Here is a 22,005-nt window from a genome sequence, read left to right as displayed (position 1 = left end):
TTTGACGAAGATAGGTCCACCTATCGAAACGTTGGCCAGCCTGTCTGAGGTACTTCAACCCTGTTTTAAAAAAGTTTATACCACAGTGTGCCATTCCATCTGCCAGCCCCTTTCTTGTTTTTGGACAGTATTGCTTCTGTAATTTATATTACGCGTTTACGCGTGGCGTTGCTGGTGCGGGCTTCATTTGCGTTGAATGTTCCGCCCGCTAGAAATGTTTCCCACAAACCACTCGCAGCTACATCAGCACCAAGCATACGCCGCGCGTCCGGTCGGAGGTAGACGACATCCTCATGGGCGTCACGCAGGCGGCCATCAGCCTCTTCGTGACGTCACCCTGGATCGACGGCGACACGCGCGACACGGCGGTGGAGAAGCTGCGAGCTGTGAACACCTCGCTGTGGCCCGCGGACGCTTTTCTGAACGCCTCCGAGACGGACGCCCTGCTCGAGCACTTTCCGGAGCCCAGGGACGACGTCTTTCGCTACTGGCTGGACGCCCTGGAGGCTCGTAGGTCGCTGATGAGGAGAAAGGGCCTGGAACGAGCTCTGCAGACCGAGGATGTGCAGGCGCAGCGGACTCTTTTCCGGTGGCTGAGCGGATTGCTTTTCCTTATTATTTGCAGTAACAGCTAGTAAAAGGCAGTGGAGGGCTAGCGGTGACAGACTTTACCAGGACACAAAAGGGACACTACAGGAATATATTAAGCCGAGCTAGATCCAAAGGTTAGGCTTCTGTAATGGCAAATCGGTCATTCATATAAAGAACAGCGAGAAGATAGCGAAAAAAAAAACATTGCGTGGAAAATCCTCTGGTAGTTGGCTAAGTATGCGTAATCAATGGCCCACTTGCTCAACTCCATGCAGCCCGGTGTCATCATCAATTCTATGGAACTAGATCCGACCAGCATAAACCTTTATCAACCACCATCGGTCGTTATCAACCTTACCGAACATTCGCTTGTTTAAGACTAGTTTAATTACGCTAGAGTTCATTGCAGCACTCAAACCCACTACCATTGCTGTTAAGGTGAAGTTAATTAGGCGCAGTTATTTAGATAGAGCTAATTAAGGTACTGGAACCTGCGACCTTTGGTGTTAAGCTGAATTAAGGTTAATTCGGTGAAGGTGTTGCAAAACAACCAGTACATTTGCTGAGCGGCGTATGCATTGCTTTATCAATGGTTCGGATGCTTGTTTTGAGCTTGTTCTTTATTGAAACGTATGCAGTTCTGTATGTTGCATGGGTGATTTCAGTGACTCACAACTCATACTCACTACTCACAACTGGACGTTGCGAGTACAAAATATGACGTTCAACGGGGATTATTCTCATAAACTGACGTGACAATGGTTTTCCCTAAAGCAATGGATGCACTATGGCTAACGAAAAGAACTCGCAGTTTGACCAGAAAGGCGAAGCATCGATTGTGGTAGAAAATTAGTGGACAGCTACACGAAGTAAGGATAGGAGTTTTATCGGCTATATAAACTTGTAAACATAGTCACACTATGTAAATTAACAAGCATGCTGGTACGCGCGCACAAGCAAACATGAACACTCCTCACTCAATGACCGCGGAAACTCACTGTGGACACGCTGGAGCGAGGAAGCGCGGCAGCGGCAGCGAGCGAATTGACCTTCGTGCTTTGTCTCGCGTCACCGCGAACTAAGCCACGAAAACAGCGCGCGGCCGGACTGTGTCCCCATCGCAAATGGCTTTTAAGATATAGCAGCCTGGCCGGGCCTCTCGGCCGCATGGGCCGCCTGGAGTAGAACGCGGCGCTACTCCTAACACTACCTCGGGATGCTTGCGCGCGACGGAAGACGGCGCGCTTTCTCCCCGCTTCCCTGGCTTGTGTGCGTGCGATTGAGCCGCGATAGCCGGCTGACCCTGGCACCGTTGCAATCGGCAAAGAATTTATCGCACTCGGGCTTTATACGGAACCTCACGCTGACGCCGACGGGGGAAATGCGCCTGGAGTGTCCATATAATTGTTATCGCAATAAAACGCAGATTTCGTTGCGATAGCAAGTAATGACCACTAAATGCGCGTTTGCACCACCGTCGGCGACGCCACCACGTACGTAATTTACCCGTTGCTGCCAACTTAGCTGTTTCAAGTAACGTTGGATGTTACGGCGCAAGCGCAGCCCGCGAGCGGAGTGTTAGAACTAGCGTTATCTGCTGCATGTGCAGGGTGATACAACATGGCTGTTGTCATGTTGACGTCATTATGTGCACTAACATTCCGTGGGGACACTGTTAGAAGTCACGTGAACCTCTGAGTTTTCGGATGAGCTGCACAGAGAAATTGTAGAGGGAACCGCATCACCGAAGGTTCGCTGTGAACGACCAGGCGCGTGTGTTAGCTCGTGTTGTTAGTGCCGATGTTAACCTTAGCGCACCATTGTTGAGACCGCGAGTGCTCGCGCTCATCAAGTGAACTCATCAAGTCTTCCGACCCGTGATGCCGCACTCATTTAGCTAGTCCGAATATTCAATAAAATGTATACTGCTCCAAAAAAAGCAAGAGCTTTACTTACTGTAAGATGCTAATACTTTGTCATTGCTGTTCGCCCTTTAGGCAAACCTGTTACATTTTCTGTACCTGTTCTGCTACCCCAACCCGCTTGCCTCTATCTATGGCAGGTACCACTACTACACCAACGAGCTGTCCGTCTCGCTGCAAGCCCTGACCAGCCCTCTGTTCGTGGAAGGGGCCGGCCGTGTCGTAAACATGGCCGGACTAGGCGCGCAGTACGCGGCGGCTCTGGCGCGGGCTTTCGACCCGCGTGGTGTTCTGTTCGAGGGCCGCGGCGGCATCTCGTCGGGCCTCTGGTGGGGCAGGGCCTCTTACCACGAGTACGAGCGTAGGACTGGAGCCTGCGCGGCCGCAGCCCACGAAGCAGCCGCCTCTGTTGCCGCCGGGGACCTGGAGCCCTTCGAAGGCGTCGCTGCAGTAGAGATAGGTGTGCAACACTGTCTGTGAATGCCAATACCTAGGTGTAGAGCGAAATGCAGGACCAACCTAGTTATTGTTGGGAAAAACACCTCTTTTCTCTAGCCCTCCCAGCCGCACAGAGTTCGTTAATACTCATTTCGCTATCAAATAATCCTAGCTATCAAATGGGTGACATCCTTACGCACGTAGAAATGGCTAGTGGTCGCTATGACTGTCTCAGCAGGAGGAAAAATATGAAAGAGCAGAGACAAGCTCGCACTTTAGCTCTGGAATCTGGAAGAGAGAGAGAGACAACTTCATGTAGTCGCCTGCAGAACGACACCAAGACAAAATGGCACCGTGACGCGGGCCTTGACGTCTTCTCAGCGGGTGGTCTATACTAAACTCCAGTGCGTGTTACTCCCGCGGTCGGTCGGCCTGAGGGGCAACGTTCCGTCGGTTTCGCTCGGCCTTTGTCTTTCAAGAGCCGCCGAGACCTGGTGGACGGCCCACGTTTGGCTTTCGCGGTCGTAGCATTCCGCCGCAGCCGCGAGGCGCGGCGGAATCACTGCACTTGTCGAAGCCTCATTGGGGAACTTGGTGCTATCCCATAGGATGTGCGTCAGGGTGGCCCTCTCCCGCTGACACACGCGGCACACATCACTCACATATAATTTAGGGTATAGATGAGTCATTAACACTGGGGTGGGTAAAGAAACAGTTTGAAATTGTCGGAACAGCACCGCCTCCGCTGGGCTCAGCCCCGGGTGCAGGGGTGGGAAAGTCCTTCGAGCCAGGCGGTGGAACTGTGTAAGTTCGTTGAACGACGTCATGCGGTTCTTGGCACTACACCACGTTGCACGGTCGGTTGTAGCAGCGCGGTTGGTTAGCGCTCGCGCCACTGCGTGTGCCGTCTCGTTGTGGTTATCGTGCTTCTCGGACGCATCGTTGCCCGCGTGCGCCGGGAACCACTTGATTCTAACATACCGATTCTCTCGTTGCAGGTCAGCCGAGCACAGAACGCGCACAGCCTCACCGCACACTTTGCACTTTGCATAATTCCGCACTGCACTTCGCGAATCGCACAACACCGTCTGGCACCCGAGGTCGGCAATGGCCAGAGCAATGGCCACCTCCTCCGCCTGACACGCCTCGCGGACCTGTAAGCTCGCCGCTGCCCTCGTCGCGCCGGACGACGCCTCGATGACGGTAGCTACGAACGCCGCGCAGTCTCCCTGGTATTCTGCCGCATCCACGAACCTTGCGTGCTCGTCCTTGGCGTGAAAGTCGATGAGGGCCTTGGCCCTCGCCTCTCTTCTCTCCTTGTTATACTCCGGGTTCATGTTTCTCAGGATGAGGTCCACCCGAATCCGGCGCCGGGTTCCGTCCGGGACAGAAACGTCGCTACTCGCCGCTTTCGCTCCGGGCGTGAAGCCCAAGTATTGAAGTATGCGCCTGCCGGCTTCGGTCATAGAGAGCCGCTCCAGCTGGGCGGTCCGTTGCGCTTCCGCAATTTCCTCAAGGGAATTGTGTACCCCCAGGCTCAGGAGCTTGTTGGTGTTCGTACACTCGAAAAGTCCGAGCGCCGCCTTGTAAGCTCGGCGTATCAGGGCGTTGATTTTATTCCTTTCACATTGCATCCAGTTGTGGAAGGCTGCAACGTAGGTGACGTGGCTGATTACGAAGGAGTGCACAAGCCGAATCAAGCTTTCCTCCTTCATCCCGGCCTTGCGGTTAGCAACCCGTCTGATGAGACGTACTGCGTTGATAATCTTGGCTGTAAGGCGGGAAATAGTCTCGCCATTGCCCCGTCGCTTGTCTATAATCATGCCGAGCACTCGGACTTTGTCGACCTCCGGGATCACGTGGCCGTTCCTCGTCACGATCTTGATGGCCTTGTAATCTCTCGCTTCGCTCTTCTTACGTCTGACGTACTTCGGTGGTAACACCAGCAGTTCTGACTTGCTCGGTGAGCAGATCAAACCGGAACCGTTCAGCTGGTCTTCGATCGCGCCGACGGCTTCTCGCAGCATGCTCTCAATGTGACCATCGCTGCCTCGCGGAATCCACAGCGTGATGTCATCGGCGTAGATGGGGTGCCGTACGCCTTCGAACGCGAGAGAGTCGCTTGGCCACCCCGATCATAACGAGGTTGAATAACAACGGCGAGATGACCGAGCCTTGGGCGGTCCCGACACTGCCGAGCCTCTTCTCTTGGAGCCGTAGATCGCCGGCGCAGAGCTCGGTAGTCCGCCCCGTCAGAAAGTCCTTGATGTAATTGTACGTTCTTGCGCCCATGTTGAGTCTGGACACCTAGGCTTGGATCGCAGAGTGCTTCACCTTGTCGAAGGCGCTCTGCAGGTCCAGCCCCAGAATGGCCTTGTTGTCTTTCGTTAGGGTGTCATCGTCAATGATATCTTTCTTCAACAGAATCATCGCGTCTTGGGTGCCGAGGGAACGCCGAAACCCGATGATCGTGGTGGGGTATAGTCCTGACTCCTCCAGGTAATCCTGCCACCTACACATGAGGACGTGCTCCAACACCTTGCCCACGCAGGACGTGAGCGAGATGGGCCGGAGGTTGTCCGTGTTCGGCGGCTTACCTGGTTTGGGGATGAGTATGGGTTTGGCAGTCTTCTACTGCTGGGGCAGTGACCCCGCACTCCAGCACTTGTTGTAGTAACCGGTGAGGTTTTCGATGGCCCCATCGCTGAGGTTCTTGAGCGCTTTGTTCGAGATGTGATCCGGGCCGGCCGCCGACTTGCTGTTTAGTTCGTGCAGGGCCGCTCGCACCTCCTCGACGCTGATGTCGCGGTCAAGCTTCTCGTTGGCTTGACCGCCGTGCTCAGGATGTCTTTCCGTGGGTGTAACCGGAAGGTACTTGCTGTTTATGCGTCTGATTACTTCAGTTTCCCCGTTTTCCTTGATTGCTCTGTGAATGATCTTTGTGAGGCGTTCGCGTTGGTGGGATTTTGTTTTAGCCTCGTCGAGCAGATGCCGCATCAAGTTCCAGGTTTTGCGGCAACGCATCTGCCCGTCCGAAGCATTACATATTTCATTCCATTGTTGCGTGCAGAGCAGCCGACATTGAACTTCGATGGCGCGATTCAGCTCCGCCACCTTCTTCCTTAGGCGCCGATTTAGTCGTTAATTCTTCCACCTGTTTAGGATAGATTGCTTTGCTTCGAATAAGTGCGCGAGGCGGCTGTCAACCTTGTCGACCTGCTCATCCATTTCTATGATCTTGGTCGCCTCCTTGACCTTCCCCGCGATGTGGGCTGACCATTCTTCTATGTTATCGATTTCCTCCATCTCCGTTGGTAACAGGTTACGGAAGGCATCCCAATCCGTAAAATTATGTTTTGTGGTGTCCTCCGAGGCCTTGACCTCTTCCGGTATGATGACCTCTACGATGTAGTGGTCGCTGCCGAGCTCTGACCCTGTGTTGCGCCAGGAGATATTCCCCTTCTCGTCGTTCTTCACGAACGTGAGGTCCGGCGTCGTATCCCTGGACACAGAGTTCCCAATACTTGTAGGATCAGTCGGGTCTGTGATGAGTGTGAAGCCCAGGTCTAATGTGTCTTGGAACAGGTCTCGCCCCTTGGCCAATTGCTTGTTATATCCCCATGCCGGGTGTGCCGCGTTGAAGTCCCCGCAGGCGACGAGCCTGTGAGTCTCCGCCACGGTGCTGGCACTGTGAAGGAGCGTCTTGAATTTTTGCTTCCAGTGGGAAGGGCTACTGTAGACGTTAAGCAGAAAGGTGCTGTTCTTTTGTTTCTTGCCCGTAACGACCTCGATGAGAGTGTATTCAATTTTACTATTGTGCAACTCGTGCTCAATGAAGATGAGTCCCTTGCGAACCAATGTGCATATCCCTCTACCGCCGCGGACCTTTGGAGACTTGGCGTATACCCGATAACCGGGTAGCGACACTGCATCAGTGCGAGTTTCTTGCATCATGATTATATCAGGCTTGCTTGCTACTTGTGTTATGTGTTGCTGCAAGACTGCCTTCTTGCTAGCGAAACCGTTACAGTTCCAGTGCCAGGTCACGAGACCCTTCACAGCTGTAGTTGTTGCTGTTGCTGGAGCGGCCATGATTGTGGCTGATGTCAGAATCTGGAAGGAAATCCTAGAGCTGAAGCGTAAGGAAAACGGAAAACGCGCGTTTGTGTGTGTGTGTGTGCACAGGTCACATTTCTCTCTTTCTTTAAATTTGGCGCCAAACCGTTCTGCCCAGCACGTGAGCTGGACGTCACGAGTTTCAAGGGATATGGTAAATCAGTTCTGCTAAAGCGCCGGAAATGGAGGCAGGTTCATTAGGAGGAAAGTTGTCGTCCACCCGACTGTAGCACAAAGCTACGATAAAAAACCACCCTTGTTACGGGTTTCTCAGGAACAAAATTTCATAGTTAAATGAAATTTTTCCCTGGTCCTCAGGATCAAATAGTGCATCAATGTCTCGCTCAAGCGGTCACTCTACCTTCCACTACGCGGACGACCGTCCTGTACCGTCCTTTGTTGGGGCGCTTGCTCTACCTTTGTGCTACTGTCGGTAGGGCGATAAGTTTTCCTTTCTGTGATTTCACGGTATCTCGGCATATTGTGGCCATTGCTACACAAGCGTTGGGGCTTTTCAAGAACTGTCAGGTTTAGCCTATGCTGATCTTAAATGACATTGTAATCGTTCGTTTGATACGTGCAACCAACGTCGTGTACACATAATAGAAATGGATGACGTTGCCAAGGAGTACCTACGAGAACATGACATAACGACACCACTTCTACTTCGTTTTCGCGTCCCTTCTGGAATCCTTTGCTTCTGTTCACACGTGCTTATTTTATATTCAACAAGTGCAGTCAACAAATCCAGTACACCTTAACGAGACACTACTGAGAAGAATGAATATAAGCTACACCAGCAATTACACAGTGTACAAAGCAGGTTGCAAGGTATTTCTCCGCTGTTACCGAGCGTTACCGGTTATAGTTACCGAGTTACCGAGCGTTACCGGGCATAGTTACCGAGTCAGCGATGGTATCTCGGTAACTGGAATTCTATTGCAGAGCAAGGGGTCGCGGGTTCGATTTGCAGCTGCGGTGGTCGGAAACCAATGGGGGCTGCATGCGAAAATTTCTAAGCGTATTCCATGTGCATGTTTATTTATTTATTTATTTATTTATTTATTTATTTATTTATTTATTTAAGGATACCTTACAGGCCCCCAGAGGCATTGTGTAAGGGGGAAGAGTGCACTCAAAGGTTATACAATAATTATAATACATATGTGAATACATATACAAGAAAGACAGAGTAAGAAATGCGCTGACACGCAGTAATGTAGTGTTAAAAATTGTGCAAAAGACAAACCGAATGCTTTAGAACGCAAGAGGTCAGCGAACAAGAAATTTTCACAAAGCAAAATATAACCAATAGAATTACAGAGCAAGCGGTACACCATTTGGCTATAATAAAACAACAGTATTTAAGGGGTAGTAGCACAATAACAGGAAACTCAAGAAAAAAATAACGCGTTAGGTTATGTAGAGTTTGAAAAATGCGTTGCTAGAAGATGCCGGAATTTTTCCTGGTCACTCTCATAAGCGATGGCGTTAGGAAGATTATTCCAAAGGCGAATGGCTCTTGGAAGAGCGGAATAGTTAAATGAATTAGTCTTTCCGTAGATACGCATGAAATTGAACTGATTATACAGCCAGTGTGACCTGTAATGAGGAGGTTCAAGAGGCAGGACTGATGGTGCTGTATTACGGACATATTCATGAAATAATGATAGCAGGGTTATATCACGACGATCATGCAAGGGCTGTAGTGAGAGGTCCAGTTTAATTTATGTTATGCGTTTGTTATAGTCATAACAACGTGAAATAAAACGCGCAGCCCTATTCTGGATAGATTCGAGTGTTTCGATCAAGTATCTCTGACAGGGAGACCAGACGGATGCGGCGTATTCAAGCTGAGGTCGAACAAATCTTAGATAAGCTAGTTTATGAATGCCTTTAGTAGAATTATGCAACTTGCGTCTTATGTACCTTAATGATCTTGAAGCATGGGTGCATATGTGTGCAATGTACGATGACCACAAAAGAGTTACGGATCGGGTGTTACGGATCGAAACTGGTAAAACTTAACCCGGAACTATCCATTACTGCACCTGTCGTATCCACTATGTCATAAGGCGCTTGATACAATCGATGCGATTGTATTATATAGCAGATATTCTTGTTGACATTAGGAGAAAGAAATCGAGCTGGGCAGGCTATGTAATGCGCAGGACAGATAAGCGGTGGACAATGAGAGCTACCGAATGGGTGCTAAAGGAAAGGAAGCGCAGTCCAGGGTGGCAGAAAATTAGGCGGGGTGATCAACCTAGGAAATTTGCAGGCGCAAGGTGGAATCATCTGGCTAAAAGCAGGGGTAATTTTTGGAGATCGCTGGGAGAGGCCTTTGTCCGCTCCTGCTGCTGCTGGGCCGCTATTTTGTAGCGATGCCTTATGCCTTATTCTATGCTATTTTTATCATCCACCACACACGGCCGCCTGATAACGTGGGCAGGCCGTCGCTCTGGCCAGTGGCCAAGCGCGAAAAGCCTGAAAAAGCATAGAATCGGAAAAGGCATTGCTACAAAATACCGGCCCTGCCGCTGCCGCCGCCGCTGCCGCCGCCGCCGCCGCCGCCGCCGCCGCCGCTGCTGCTGCTGCTGCTGCTTTCTGCCGCCCTCTGCTACGCGTCCCTTCCATTGGAATCCAGTCCGTAATTTAATGACCGTCGGTTATCTTCCCTCCTCAACATGTCCTGCCCATGCCCATTTATTTTTCTTGATTTCAACTAAAATGTCATTAACTCGCGTTTGTTCCCTTAACTCGCGTTTGTTCCCACAACCAACCTGCTCTTTTCTTATCCCTTAAAGTTACACCCATCATCCTTCTTTCCATAGCTCGTTGCGCCGTCCTCAATTTGAGTAGAACCCTTTTCGTAAGCCTCCAGGTTTCTGCTCCGTAGGTGTGTACTGGTATGACACAGCTATTATAAACTTTTCTCTTGAGGGATAATGGCAACCTGCTGTTCATGATCTGAGAATGCCTGCCAAACGCACACCAGGCCATTCTTATTCTTCTGATTATTTCCGTCTGATGATCCAGATCCGCCGTCACTACCTGCCCTAAGTAGATGTCTTTTTTTTTCAATGTGAAAAGAAATAAAAACATCATTCATTCATTCATTCATTCATTCATTCATTCATTCCCTTACCACTTCCAGTGCCTCGCCACCTATCGTAAACTGCTGTTCTCTTCCGAGACTGTTAAACATTACTTTAGTTTTCTGCAGATTAATTTTTAGACCTACCCTTCTGCTTTGCCTCTCCAGGTCAATGAGCATGCATTGCAATTGGTGGCCTGAGTTACTAAGCCAGGCAATATCATCAGCGAATCGCAAGTTACCAAAGTATTCTCCATTAACTCTTATCCCCAATTCTTCCCAATCCAGGTCTCTGAATACCTCCTGTAAACACGCTGTGAATAGCATTGGAGAGATCGTATCTCGCGGCCCGACGCCTTTCTCTATTGGTTTTTTTTTTTTGTTGCTCACTTTACAGAGGACTACGGTGGCTGTGGAGCCGCTATAGATATTTCAGTATTTTTACATATGGCTCGCCTACACCCTGATTCCGTAATGCCTCCATGATTGCTGAGGTTTCGACCGAATCAAACGCTTTCTCGTAATCAATGAAAGCTATATATAAGGGTTGGTTATATTCCGCACATTTCTCTATCACCTGATTGATAGTGTGAATATGGTGTATTGTTGAGTAGCCTTTACGGAATCCTGCCTGGTCCTTTGGTTGACAGAAGTCTAAGGTGTCCCTGATTCTATTTGCGATTACCTTAGTAAATACTTTGTAGGCAACGGACACGGGTTATTCGTCTTTTTGTTTGTGAATGATTCGAAACTCGTAGAGATCCCTCTTGGCAACAACAGATGCTTGATGGCCTAGAAAAGAAGCTGGAAGAAAAATCGGATGGCGATGTCTTACCGTGGTATATTTCCACATCAGCATCCTCTGACGCCGTGATTTTAACAGTAGCTGCTAAGAGAGTGTTAATTATTGAGAAAAAAAAACATGCATATCGCACGCGCTGTAGCAATCGTTCTTATGCGATCGCATGAGAATGGTGACGCCTGCGCCATCAGTCGTTTCGCACTTTACAGTCATTTTCACCACGCCACCGTATTCGTCATGCCATTGCCGCCATGCCATTGTAGTTATACCGTCGCTGTGGTCATGCCATCGTTACATGGATAGACGGATTTGTGCTATGTCAGTGTCCGTGTCGCCGGGCTACGTGCACGCGGCATAAAAGCACTGATAGCACAGCGCTCTCCTCTTCCTCTTCCTTCATCCGTGTTCCAGGTTGCGCGCCTACATATTTACTCAATATGCACCAACAAGCCCAGTTAGAAGTACTGCTATATAAAGAACAAGGTTGGCTTTCGCTTTCTCGGCTAATATTAAATATTCATCGGTCACAGAAACGAATGTGTAGGTTTGAACGAAGACGGATAGTTTCTATTTTCTTTTGTGTGTGTGTGTGTGTGTGTGTCTTTCGTACAGCGTGTCCCGCTAACTTAATCCAAGCTGTAAAAAAAAAATGATTAAAAGAAAGACGGAGCAAGACACGTTTTTATGACCCGCTCTCAATCACCAGGTCTCTAACCACCGGACACTTAGGTCTTATAGTTGTCTTTTGCCTGCTGTTCTTTAAATCTTTGTTGTTGTTTTTTACACGAACAGCTTGGCTAAGGTCCGCCAGAACACGCCGCATACAGAAAACTGCAGGTATGAGCGAAGAAAATCCCGATCCGGCGCGTAAGCTTATTCGTCACATTTGCATGCACGCCGCATAAAAAGACAGATTTTGACAACGCAGGTAACTGCACGACAGCGGCGATACGATATTTTAGGACTTCGGTATGACGGAAATGACGTTCACAATCACTTCGGCATGACTACGGCTACTATTGTTGACGAGCCTATAAGACAGCGATCGCGGAGAATTTTCATTGTGAAGTGAGAGTCCAAACGGTGTCAGTGGCTTAGAACTGCTACTCACAATCGTTCGGTTTAGGGAACCGAGCAGTCGCTGCAATCTGAATTTTGCAGAGGATCTGCTAAGAGGATGCCCGGAGCAACTTTGGCGCTGGCGGCGTGGTCGGTGTCAATTGTCAAAGAACAGCTAACAATGCAGACTGCGTCGGGAATTCGGATTTGCTTTGAAGCGTAACTTTGAGAAGTTATGAAAGCTATAGAATAAGATTTACCTTGCCTGTACGTTTGCGCTGTTTTACTTTTCTTTCTTTGGCGAGGAATCTGTATTCTTTTTCCTACGTCACAGTTTCATTGCTCCAGGTTGCAGATTAGCTATAGAGAGGCAAAAATAGAATATTTTGTACGTATGGCGTCTGGGACTTTACGGTATGATCGTTTTTACTAGTATGTTCGTGCCGTATACAGTTTCTGCTTTTATTTGAAACATAAAGGGAAGTCTGCGCAACGTTCGAATATATAATGAAGCATATGGAAACTCCGGCACCACCAACTTCTCCATCTCTGACACGTATCTTGCGTTTACAGAGGTTATGAAATACGCATATTTTCCAAGAACGATTACCGACTGGAACTCTGCCGTACTCAATTGTTAGTGCAGCTCATTGACATATATTAAATTATTCTTCATGTGTACCCGCCGTGATGGGGCAGTGCCTTCGGCGTTGCCCTGCTAAGTGCGAGGACGCGGGATGGAATCGCGACCGCGGGGGCCGCGTTTCGACGGGGGCGAAATGCAGAAACATAAGTGGACTGCGCATGCGGTGCACGTTAAAGAACACCGGCTGGTTGAAATTAATCCGTCGTCCCCCACTATGGAGTGCCTCATAATCGCTTCGCGGTTTGGTTGGGTAAAACCGCATATTTTAATTCAATGAACGTATCATGTGCCTTGTAATGCCGTTTGTATCATCCCTGCTTTGGCACACGTATATCGCCCCCCTCCCCCTAAAATAAGTGATTTTAGCAAACAAATCGGGTGTAGCGACGGAATTGAACCGAGCAATGCCGCTTCGGTGTCTTTCGATGACCGAGTGCCTAGGATTCGCGTACATCTGCGAGCGTTTTTTTGCTCCTTACTCTTCTCTCCTTTAAGCCTGCCGTTAACGCGATTGCTGGCGCGCCGTCTCCTTGGCAGCGTATGCGGCCTTCAACGCCACCCGGTGGATGGGCGACCGCGGCTGGCACGAGCGGCGCAGCTTCCTGGGCCTGAGCGAGGAGCAGGCCTTCTTCGTCTCCTTCTGCCAGGCCCACTGCGCCCGCGAACCCACCGAGTGGCAGCGGCTGTCGTGCACGCTGCCGCTGAAGAACTTCCGCGCCTTCGCCGCAGCCTTCGCGTGCCCCGCCGCGTCGCCGATGAACCCGGCGAAGCGGTGCGGCTTCTTCGACGGCGACCGGCCGTCCAAAGCCGCGGCCGGAGCCCTCACGACGGAGCTGGCGACGCGCGGACGAAACGCGTCCGGAGACCCGGTGTCGCTGGCGTCGACGCCGTTTGGCAGGAACCTGTTCTGACGCCAGAGCGCGATTGCAGCGCGTCTTGCGCCAACGAAGCACCGCGAGCGCTCGAGCGTTCTCGTGCTTCAGCGCGTTAGTATAACGCGGCATTTGCAACTGAAAAGGTCTGTTTATGCGTAAATGCGTTTCTCGTTCTCCGTTTCTTCACTTTCTTTACGTTTGTTACTCACTAAGGCGTAGCAATGCACAGAAGAAGCGCGGCATCTGTGTTTTTTTTTCGTGAGTAAATGAATGCGAGGGGCCAGAAATGTATACGAGCCCGATAAGTTTTATTAATTCTATTTGGCAGATGTTTCATTTTCATGTGATATTACTAGCAATATACATCAGTTGTGAGCTAAATAAATAAATTACACTACCACAAAGCTTTATTACCAAATTATGCTCGGTGCCCAGCGTATTCGACTCCTCTCATACTTTCTGGCTCTGTCTGACACATGAGAAACGTAACTACAAAGCATTTCTGCGCTACACCTCTTTATCAGTCTTCAGTTTCTTCACGACACTCTGAAGCTGTAACATTAGGCACCAGTATAGCTCTTGTATACAGGCACTCTTCCGGCGTTAGTAGGGCGAGACGTGGTAGAAGCGTCGATGTCTTCTGCCGAGCCTTGAAATGGCGATTAGGTTTTCTCCTTCCCTGCCTCTTTGTGGTATTTGTGATAACACGCGCACTGCAATTCACCCGGCTAACAACTTCTGCGCGCCAGAAAGCAGTGTGAAGAGGCAGACACGATGAAATATTTAAAATTCAGTTTTGACGCCGTGGTTCGGTGCTCGTTAATATCGGCTTAGTAATGTGCCCGGCAGCGTAATTATGCTTCGGGAGACCGGAGCTCAATGAACGCAAATGGATCAGAGGATGGAGGTTGTCATGGACAAAGGTGCCCGGATATGGCTCTGAAGGCGTAAAAACATCGACGCTTCTGCTTTCCGCGTCGACAGACAAAAGTAAAAACAAGTGAACACGGGGTTGCGCTTTAACAGAATACAAAGTGACCGAGCTCGCAGAAGATTAATCACACTTACTCAATCAAAGGCACAAGAGGTATGTAAGTTTCGGCATGAGTACATTGTTGTTACAAAAAGGCCTACATTGACGCACATTTTCACTTATAGCAACAAATTTTATTTGCATTTGGTTACTCCGTGGCGGGTTCACCAAAATAGTCATGATCATTTTTTTTTTACTATTCTGTGTGTTATCTTTAAATATAGGCAATGCAAACCGGTAAGTGGACGGGAATGAAGGCGTTACAATGAGTTTGCATAGCAGACCTTGGCTGATCCCTTTGCTGGGCTTGGGTCATTTATTAAACCTTACAAGAAGAAATTTAATGAGGTTCAGCTAGAACTTGAACCGATGAACATAGCATACATGGTGTCTCAGTGGTCATGAACAAAGTTAAATAGGAAAGAACCGAACTATTATATGCAGGTGAAATAAGCCGAATGCTGTTATAGCAACAATATGAAATGGCGTCAAATATTTTCTCTTGTTTCTCATAAGATTTTAGTGAATAAACGGTAATTAGATAACTATTACACTTGAGGCAGATATGCCAACGATAAGTTTTAGAAAGCATTCTAAATCATCGCTTTCAAGTATATGCGGCGCACTATCTCTGAAAATAATATTTTTCTCGGTCGATTGGTAATCGATACTTCGCGAAGCCTCTGTTGCGCTCGTGGTGTTCAGTCTTGTCCAGTGTGTGTCTGCTTTTTTTGCTCTATCTCCAACGTGGCTTTATTTTTTTCTTGTTTAAGGGAAATCCACCTAAATATAAACTGGCTTGCAGCTTCTCGACGTACATGAATACGTGCACTCAGTACGTATCACTTCCGAATCAAAGAACGAGCAAACCTTGACATGACTGCGAGATGATGCTGACTCGGACTGGTTGGCACGCGATTCTGAGTAGTGTAATAGCGCATAGTGCACTGAAGGTGTAAGAAACGGACGAAGCACTGTGCCTCTTCCTTCCGTTTCTCCTGTCTTATGCACTGTTACCGTATTGCACTTCATATATATTTGTTCACAAACCCCACGCGCTCGCCTTCGATCACATTCGGGCCACCTGTGGGTTGTCTTCGATACTGTAAGATGACAGCAACAAATAAAATACAGTGACAGTTAGTAAATGGAACTATCAGCATCGCCTATTTTCTCTGTAGGCCCGGAAAAGAGCTTTCGTGTCTACATATGGGACACCTTTGGCAACGCGCCGTTCTCAGAAAACGATGTCCACTCAGCACCCCGACATAGAACTGGCGGTGAATTGCAGAAAACTGACAAAGTCTAGTACCCTTTGATACATTAATAGAGAAGGTTCAGCGATTCATTTTAACTTGGCGGATCAAATGCCGACCTTGATCACCAGGCGTAACTCACCTGTTGCTACAACCCATCATAACCTCTATCACCCCCACGATTGAGTTAAATGTTCCAAAGCTACACACGACATGCAATAGAGTGTTCGTGTTGAACTTTGACCTCTTGGGGTACTGCAACGTACGCACAAGCATTGGCAAACGAGCCTTTATTCATTACGTATCCACCGGGACATGGGCGCCATGACAGGAAGTCGAACCCCCAACCTTTTGCATAGTAAGAGAGTGCCATAGTCACTGGGTGGGGGGGGGTAGGGAGAGGGGTATAATTGGAAAAAATTGTTGCTCTGATGTGATTGCTTGCATTGTGAAAAAAATATGTATTAATTAGCAAAGCAATGTGCATGGAATTCTGAAAAAAAAATTATGCATGGCTTCGCGACATGTATGCCCGCTATAAACGCACGGAAGTAGTCGATGTCGTTCAGAAGCATTTCCTGACAAGAATAATCACACTTGGCACCCAGTACGCTAATTTCGCATTCAGACGTGGACAACCTGTCGCAAAGAATACCAAAAGTGATTGATCTAGAATTGAATTTTGGGGTGTTACGTGCCAAAAAGCACAATCTAATTATGAGGCATACCGTAGAGAGGGGCTCCGCATTAGTTTTGACCACCTGGGGATCTTTAACGTGCACCCAATGCCTGGAACACGGGTGTTCTTGCTTTTCGCCCCCATCGAAATGCGGCCTCCGCGGCAAGGATATCCTCCCATTACCTCGTGCGCAGCAGAGCAACAACATAGCCGCTAAGGCACACCGGCGGATCGCTCGAGAATATCGCTTCTAAATAAGACTTATCTTTGCTTTGAAACGTAATGGTCATAGAGCGTCATACAATTGCCAAAGGGAACAGTGGCGCTAATGTCTACAGTTGCTGCAAGTAGAGACAGCATGAGAATGCAGGGTATAGTACATGGGTTTGCCTACCCTTCGTCCTTCTGTCTGTAAATGGCCTTGTGACTCGGCAAAGTGCTTATTTTTAAGAAAGTACTGCTTTACAAATAAGTAAACACAACGAAATTGTCCAGAGGCAGGATACGAACAGAGGACCTCTAACTTAGAAGCCTGATATCAAAGTCAGCATGCTACGAATGCATGGATAAGTGGAACCACTGCATTAGCAGTAATTAGGCGTGCTTTCAGGGTCTTATTACCTACTTCATTAAAAAATAGTAAAATTGCTGCCATATTTAGGCCAATTTATGCCCAGCTAAGGAATAATAAACGGAGCCACAAGAACGTCTGAAGCCTCAAGCACGAAGGTCAGACAAATCCTTGTACTATCCATCATCCCATCATAATGGAAAATACTTTAGTAACTTCCGATTCGTGGATGATATTGCCTTGCTTAGTAACTCAGAGGACCAATTGCAATGCATGCTCACTAATCTGGTGAGGCAAAGCAGAAGGGTGGGTCTGAAAATTAATCTCCAGAAAACTAAAGGAATGTTTAACAGTCTCGGTAGAGAACAACAGTTTACGATAGGCAGCGAGGCACTGGAAGTAGTAAGGGAATACATCTACCTAGGGCAGGTAGTAAACGCGGATCGGGACCATGAGACTGAAATAATCAGAATAAGATTGAGGTGGGGTGCGTTTGGCAGACATTCTCAGATCATGAACAGCAGGTTGCCATTATCCCTCAAGAGAAATGTGTATAACAGCTGTGTCTTACCAGTACTCACTTACGGGGCAGAAACCTTGAGGCTTACGAAAGGGGTTCCACTTAAATTGAGAACGACGCAACGAGCTATGGAAAGAAGAATGATGGGTGTAACGTTAAGGGATAAGAAAAGAGCAGATTGGGTGAGGGAATAACTGCAAGTTAATGACATCTTGGGCCCTATAACGTAAAACTATTCCAATATGTTTCTATTCCAATTTCCTGACGTCAAATTTGCGTAACCACCGACGCAAGCACCGGGCGGTCACCCATAGGGTCGTCTGAACAGACCAATCAAACGGTCTCCTCGTTCATAGGAGGTCCCTTTTGTTTGCTTGAAAAACGAATAACATTGCCTACACTGAGCGGCTTGTTGTATCTAATTGGCTGACAAGAGGCGAGGAGAACGCTCAAGTGGAGAGGGACTCACTAGGGCAGAGCCAGTGCACTGAAAACCGATAACCGGATGAAGAGGGTGGTGCCGGCGTCTGCGATTGGTCGGCTTTCCGTTGCTTAGCATGTGGTGGCTGGTCGAAAATCGCGGCGGCATGCAATGGAAGTTTAAGAATGACGCTAAAATTGACCCTCAGCAAAGAAGAGTTGGCAGAATGAGGTAGTAAACGTGTCGAAAGTGCTTAAAAACGTTACACGTTCACGCAAGAAGTTTTATAATACGCAAATACACTCATGCTCTCCGGTAGGTGCGAGTTGCCAGCGTCTCAGCGACCGGCGGCAGATATCTTTTATTCCTTTCGGAACGGGGCAGCCTGCGGCTATTCCGAAAAAAATTCCGTTTTGTTCGGCATATTAATGCATCTTTATCGCGTACACGTCACTATGACGCGGTAAGTTCATGCGGTTTTGTGACGTCGCGTGACAGGCAGGTGAAGTGGGTGCAGCCCGAAAACTTTTTACCAATAGCCGAGGGCTAATGGCGAAAAGGGGTCGAATCAGAAATAACTGTTTTTCTTTTTTCTGTCAAATCATGCATAATCAGTGTGCACACATCATATCAGATGGGGAGGTATTGCGGTTTTTGTAACGTCGCGTGACAGACAGGTGAAATGGGGGTGGTCGAAAAAAGTTTTCGACCAATTGCGGAGGGCTGACAGCAGAATTGGAATAGAAAAGTTTGGAATAGTTTTACGTTATAGCGCCCCTTAGCTGAAATCAAGAAAAAGAAATGGGCATGGGCAGGACTTGTGATGAGGAGGGAAGACAACCAATGGTGAGTAAGGGTTACCGACTGGATCCCAAGGGAAGGGAAGCGTAGCAGGGGGCGGCAGAAAGTTAGGTGGGCGGATGAGATTAAGAAGTTTGCAGGGACGACATGGCCAAAATTAGTACATGACCGGATGGATGGATGGATGTGTGTGTGTTGTTTAGTGGCGCAAGGGCCAGGTATGGCCAAAGAGCGCCATGACTGATAATGTTGTGTTAAGCGCTGATTTGTGAGTGGCGATGGTGGGATGTAACATGGCTGTAAAGTGGCCTAAAATCAATCAGTGTCATGGAAGCGTAGAATAGTATATAGCATAAAATTATGATAGTGATACATGTAGTGGTCTGTGGATATAGTACGCGTGACAAGTGGACATGGAGCTAAAACGCAAGAATATGTAAATAGCACTTATGCCTCCGAGGGGCCTTTGAGCCCAAAGGCTGGGAGGCAGGTGCTTTCTTTATTGCACCTACCACAGCAGAAACCTCTGTTAGAGGCTATACTACGGATTTCCTGGGGCTATAATATGGAAACTATGTAGTACATGACCGGGGTTGTTGGAGAAATATGGGAGAGGCCTTTGCCCTGCAGTGGGCGTAACCAGGCTGATGACGATGACGACCCATCATCCCCATGGTGCCTTAACGATAGCAGCGCCATAGTTACCTCTAGTAACCGTTCCAGGAGGAAACACCGAAGGCATGCCATTTCAGAAGCTGGGCGGAGCTGATAGCAACTGCGCTTCTGCTCTGGACTACAGAAACGAGACTGGATTCTCACTATCGATCGCGATCAGCTGCGTCACATACGTGCGTTGAGACTTCCGCCTGTGAATGCAGAATTGCAGGACTGAATGCCAATTTTAATTATGGCTGTCTTCGAACAGAAGCACTGTAGATGTGTAAAAAAATAGAGCTTCGGTCAAAGAGATAATATAAACGTATACCACAATCACGAAATACATATAATGAAAGACTTCTGTGCAGAAGTCTGTGTTACTTGAGAATTTTGCTACGTTATTCGTTCGGGAGAAATGTGTCCCATCCAAACCACACGTGAAAGTGGCACTGGCGTCGATGCCAGCGTTTTTTACTCAATTTACCTGCGGTATTAGATTGAAGGCTCTCCAGAACTTTAATTCAGCAAAAAATAATCCCTCTGACAAAAATAGCAGCATTGCAGGGTACGTTTCTTTCGTAATTTCCTTTCTCTTTTCGAGTGAGCTATAATGTGTTGTGAATAAGTCCGTTCAGTTATCACTGTTTTATTCACAATAAGGAACAAAGGGTGCTACCCGCCGTCGTTGCTCAGTGGCTATGGTGTTGGACTGCTAAGCACGAGGTCGCGGGATTGAATCCCGGCCACGGCGACCGCATCGCGATGAGGGCGAAATGCGAAAACACCCGTGTACTTAAATTTAGGAGCACGTTAAAAAGCCCCAGGTGGTCCAAATTTCCGGAGTCCCCCACTACAGCGTCCCTCATAATCACATCGTGGTGTTGGCGCATAAAACCCCATAGTCTAACCTTTAATTTAACAAAAGGCGCCGATGGCTTGAAGAGTTCCAGGAAATGGCAAAACGATTTTAGATTGAAACGACATGGTACCTGCGGCGCGTGCAGCCAGTAGGTATCTTCACTCATTCATACCGAAAAAGAGTCGCTAATTGAATTATCTTATTGCCAAATCTGTAATCATCGCTACTATAGACCACTTCCGCGAAGCGCTAGCCATCATTACGCATTGTGTGCCTAATTTCTCACACATGTTTTTTCTCACACAAACTTTTTGCGTTATATGCCGTAGTGCTTTATCTCACACAAATGTTTGCTGGATATTTTCTAAATGTTCAAATTTCTATTATCGCATTTCGTATTTGCTTTTCTTGTTTCTGCAGCTCACTTATGTCAATTTATGATGTTGTTTACACAGTTGCTAGACATGTTATCTTGTATGACCGCATTTTGAATTTCTACCTCAATTTTTCTTCCGCTCTCTTCTATAATGCTCCATAAGAAAGCTCTGACGGTAACTAAGTGAGTAAGCAAATAAATAAATAAATAAATAAATAAATAAATAGTACTTGGTTCCCACAGTCACGAAATTTGTATCACCTAATGGCGTAGCCATGTCAGGGACTGGCGTTCAGGCGCTTGTCACTTAAGATAGCGACATCCTTATTAGAGGGCCGATCACCGCGGTGAACGAAAATTGCGAAATATGCAAGAAACACGTTTAATGCAAATTCTTTATATAAACACGTCACGTAATGAACGGACCTAGATGCTCACGATAACGTTGTCACCTCCCTGGGCTCACTAATAAAGCATGTTAAAAAACAGCTGCTGGGCCCAATTAAGAACAATCTACTGTTCACTCGATCGTGCCGCGATCTAGGAGTTGTCACGTCACATTAGTTCTGATCGCTTGCAGTTGAGTTGCGACAGTTGACACTGCAACCACTACCGGGACACCCAGTGCACACTATTGTGGGCGACCATTTTTCCTAGCACATACAGAAACGCGTTCCCGCAATGAAGACATCCACCTATATTACGAATGTCTTAAGTGATAGCACGAAGTACTGGTCACGGAGGGGGGTCCAATTGAGATGATTGCCGCCGTTTATACAGGAGTCAAGCGAAGATGGATGAGCCGCGAAAGACCTTTCAATAGCGAGGCATAAGCGCCTGGAAAGGGGGAAGGCGCTACGCAGCAATTTCGGTGCCACGGTTTCACTGCCAAGAGGCACTCTGTACAGACAGCGAGCTAATAGAAAAGAATTCTTGGGAAGTGTTGGCAGCCGAATGATTCCGACAGCTGGCATGGAAGAGTTCCAGCGAGAGCGCAGGAAACCTTGGAGAATGCTTGGCCGCAACCTGGGCAATACGACGCGGTTACTCGCTACCGGAGCCGAAGAGCTGCCCTCCGCGTTAGGGGAAGAAATGCTCGGTGGCAGTGTTACACGTGATCCTGTTTCTTTTACTTAAATGCGCGACGGGAAAGCGATCGTCGGTAGATCGCTTACGCTGGTTGAGTCACGTTTCTGTGCCGCGCTTTAATTTTCGTAGCCGCTTCCTTGCTTGTTATTTTCGTATATGTCAGCCACTTTCATTCAGCGATAAGCTGGACAGAAATA

At 48.2% G+C, this 22,005-nt stretch overlaps 1 protein-coding gene across 1 annotated transcript in view; it reads left to right on the top strand.

Moving 5' to 3' along the window:
• LOC135901807 (endothelin-converting enzyme 2-like) overlaps positions 1-13,720 on the top strand; it is a 30,844-nt gene extending 17,124 nt beyond the window's left edge. Inside the window, exons 8-10 of the mRNA XM_065431648.1 lie at positions 239-589; positions 2,654-2,973; positions 13,209-13,720. Of these exons, the coding sequence (XP_065287720.1) occupies positions 239-589; positions 2,654-2,973; positions 13,209-13,582 (1,045 nt within the window). The 3' untranslated portion in view covers positions 13,583-13,720. The remainder of the gene's footprint in view (positions 1-238; positions 590-2,653; positions 2,974-13,208) is intronic.
• Positions 13,721-22,005: the final 8,285 nt, after the last annotated feature.

This window comes from Dermacentor albipictus, chromosome 2 (assembly GCF_038994185.2).
Source record: "Dermacentor albipictus isolate Rhodes 1998 colony chromosome 2, USDA_Dalb.pri_finalv2, whole genome shotgun sequence".
NCBI classification, from domain to species: Eukaryota; Metazoa; Arthropoda; class Arachnida; order Ixodida; family Ixodidae; genus Dermacentor; species Dermacentor albipictus.
Note: the sequence above shows the minus strand (reverse complement) of the source record. Positions and strands in the feature narration are given on the sequence as shown.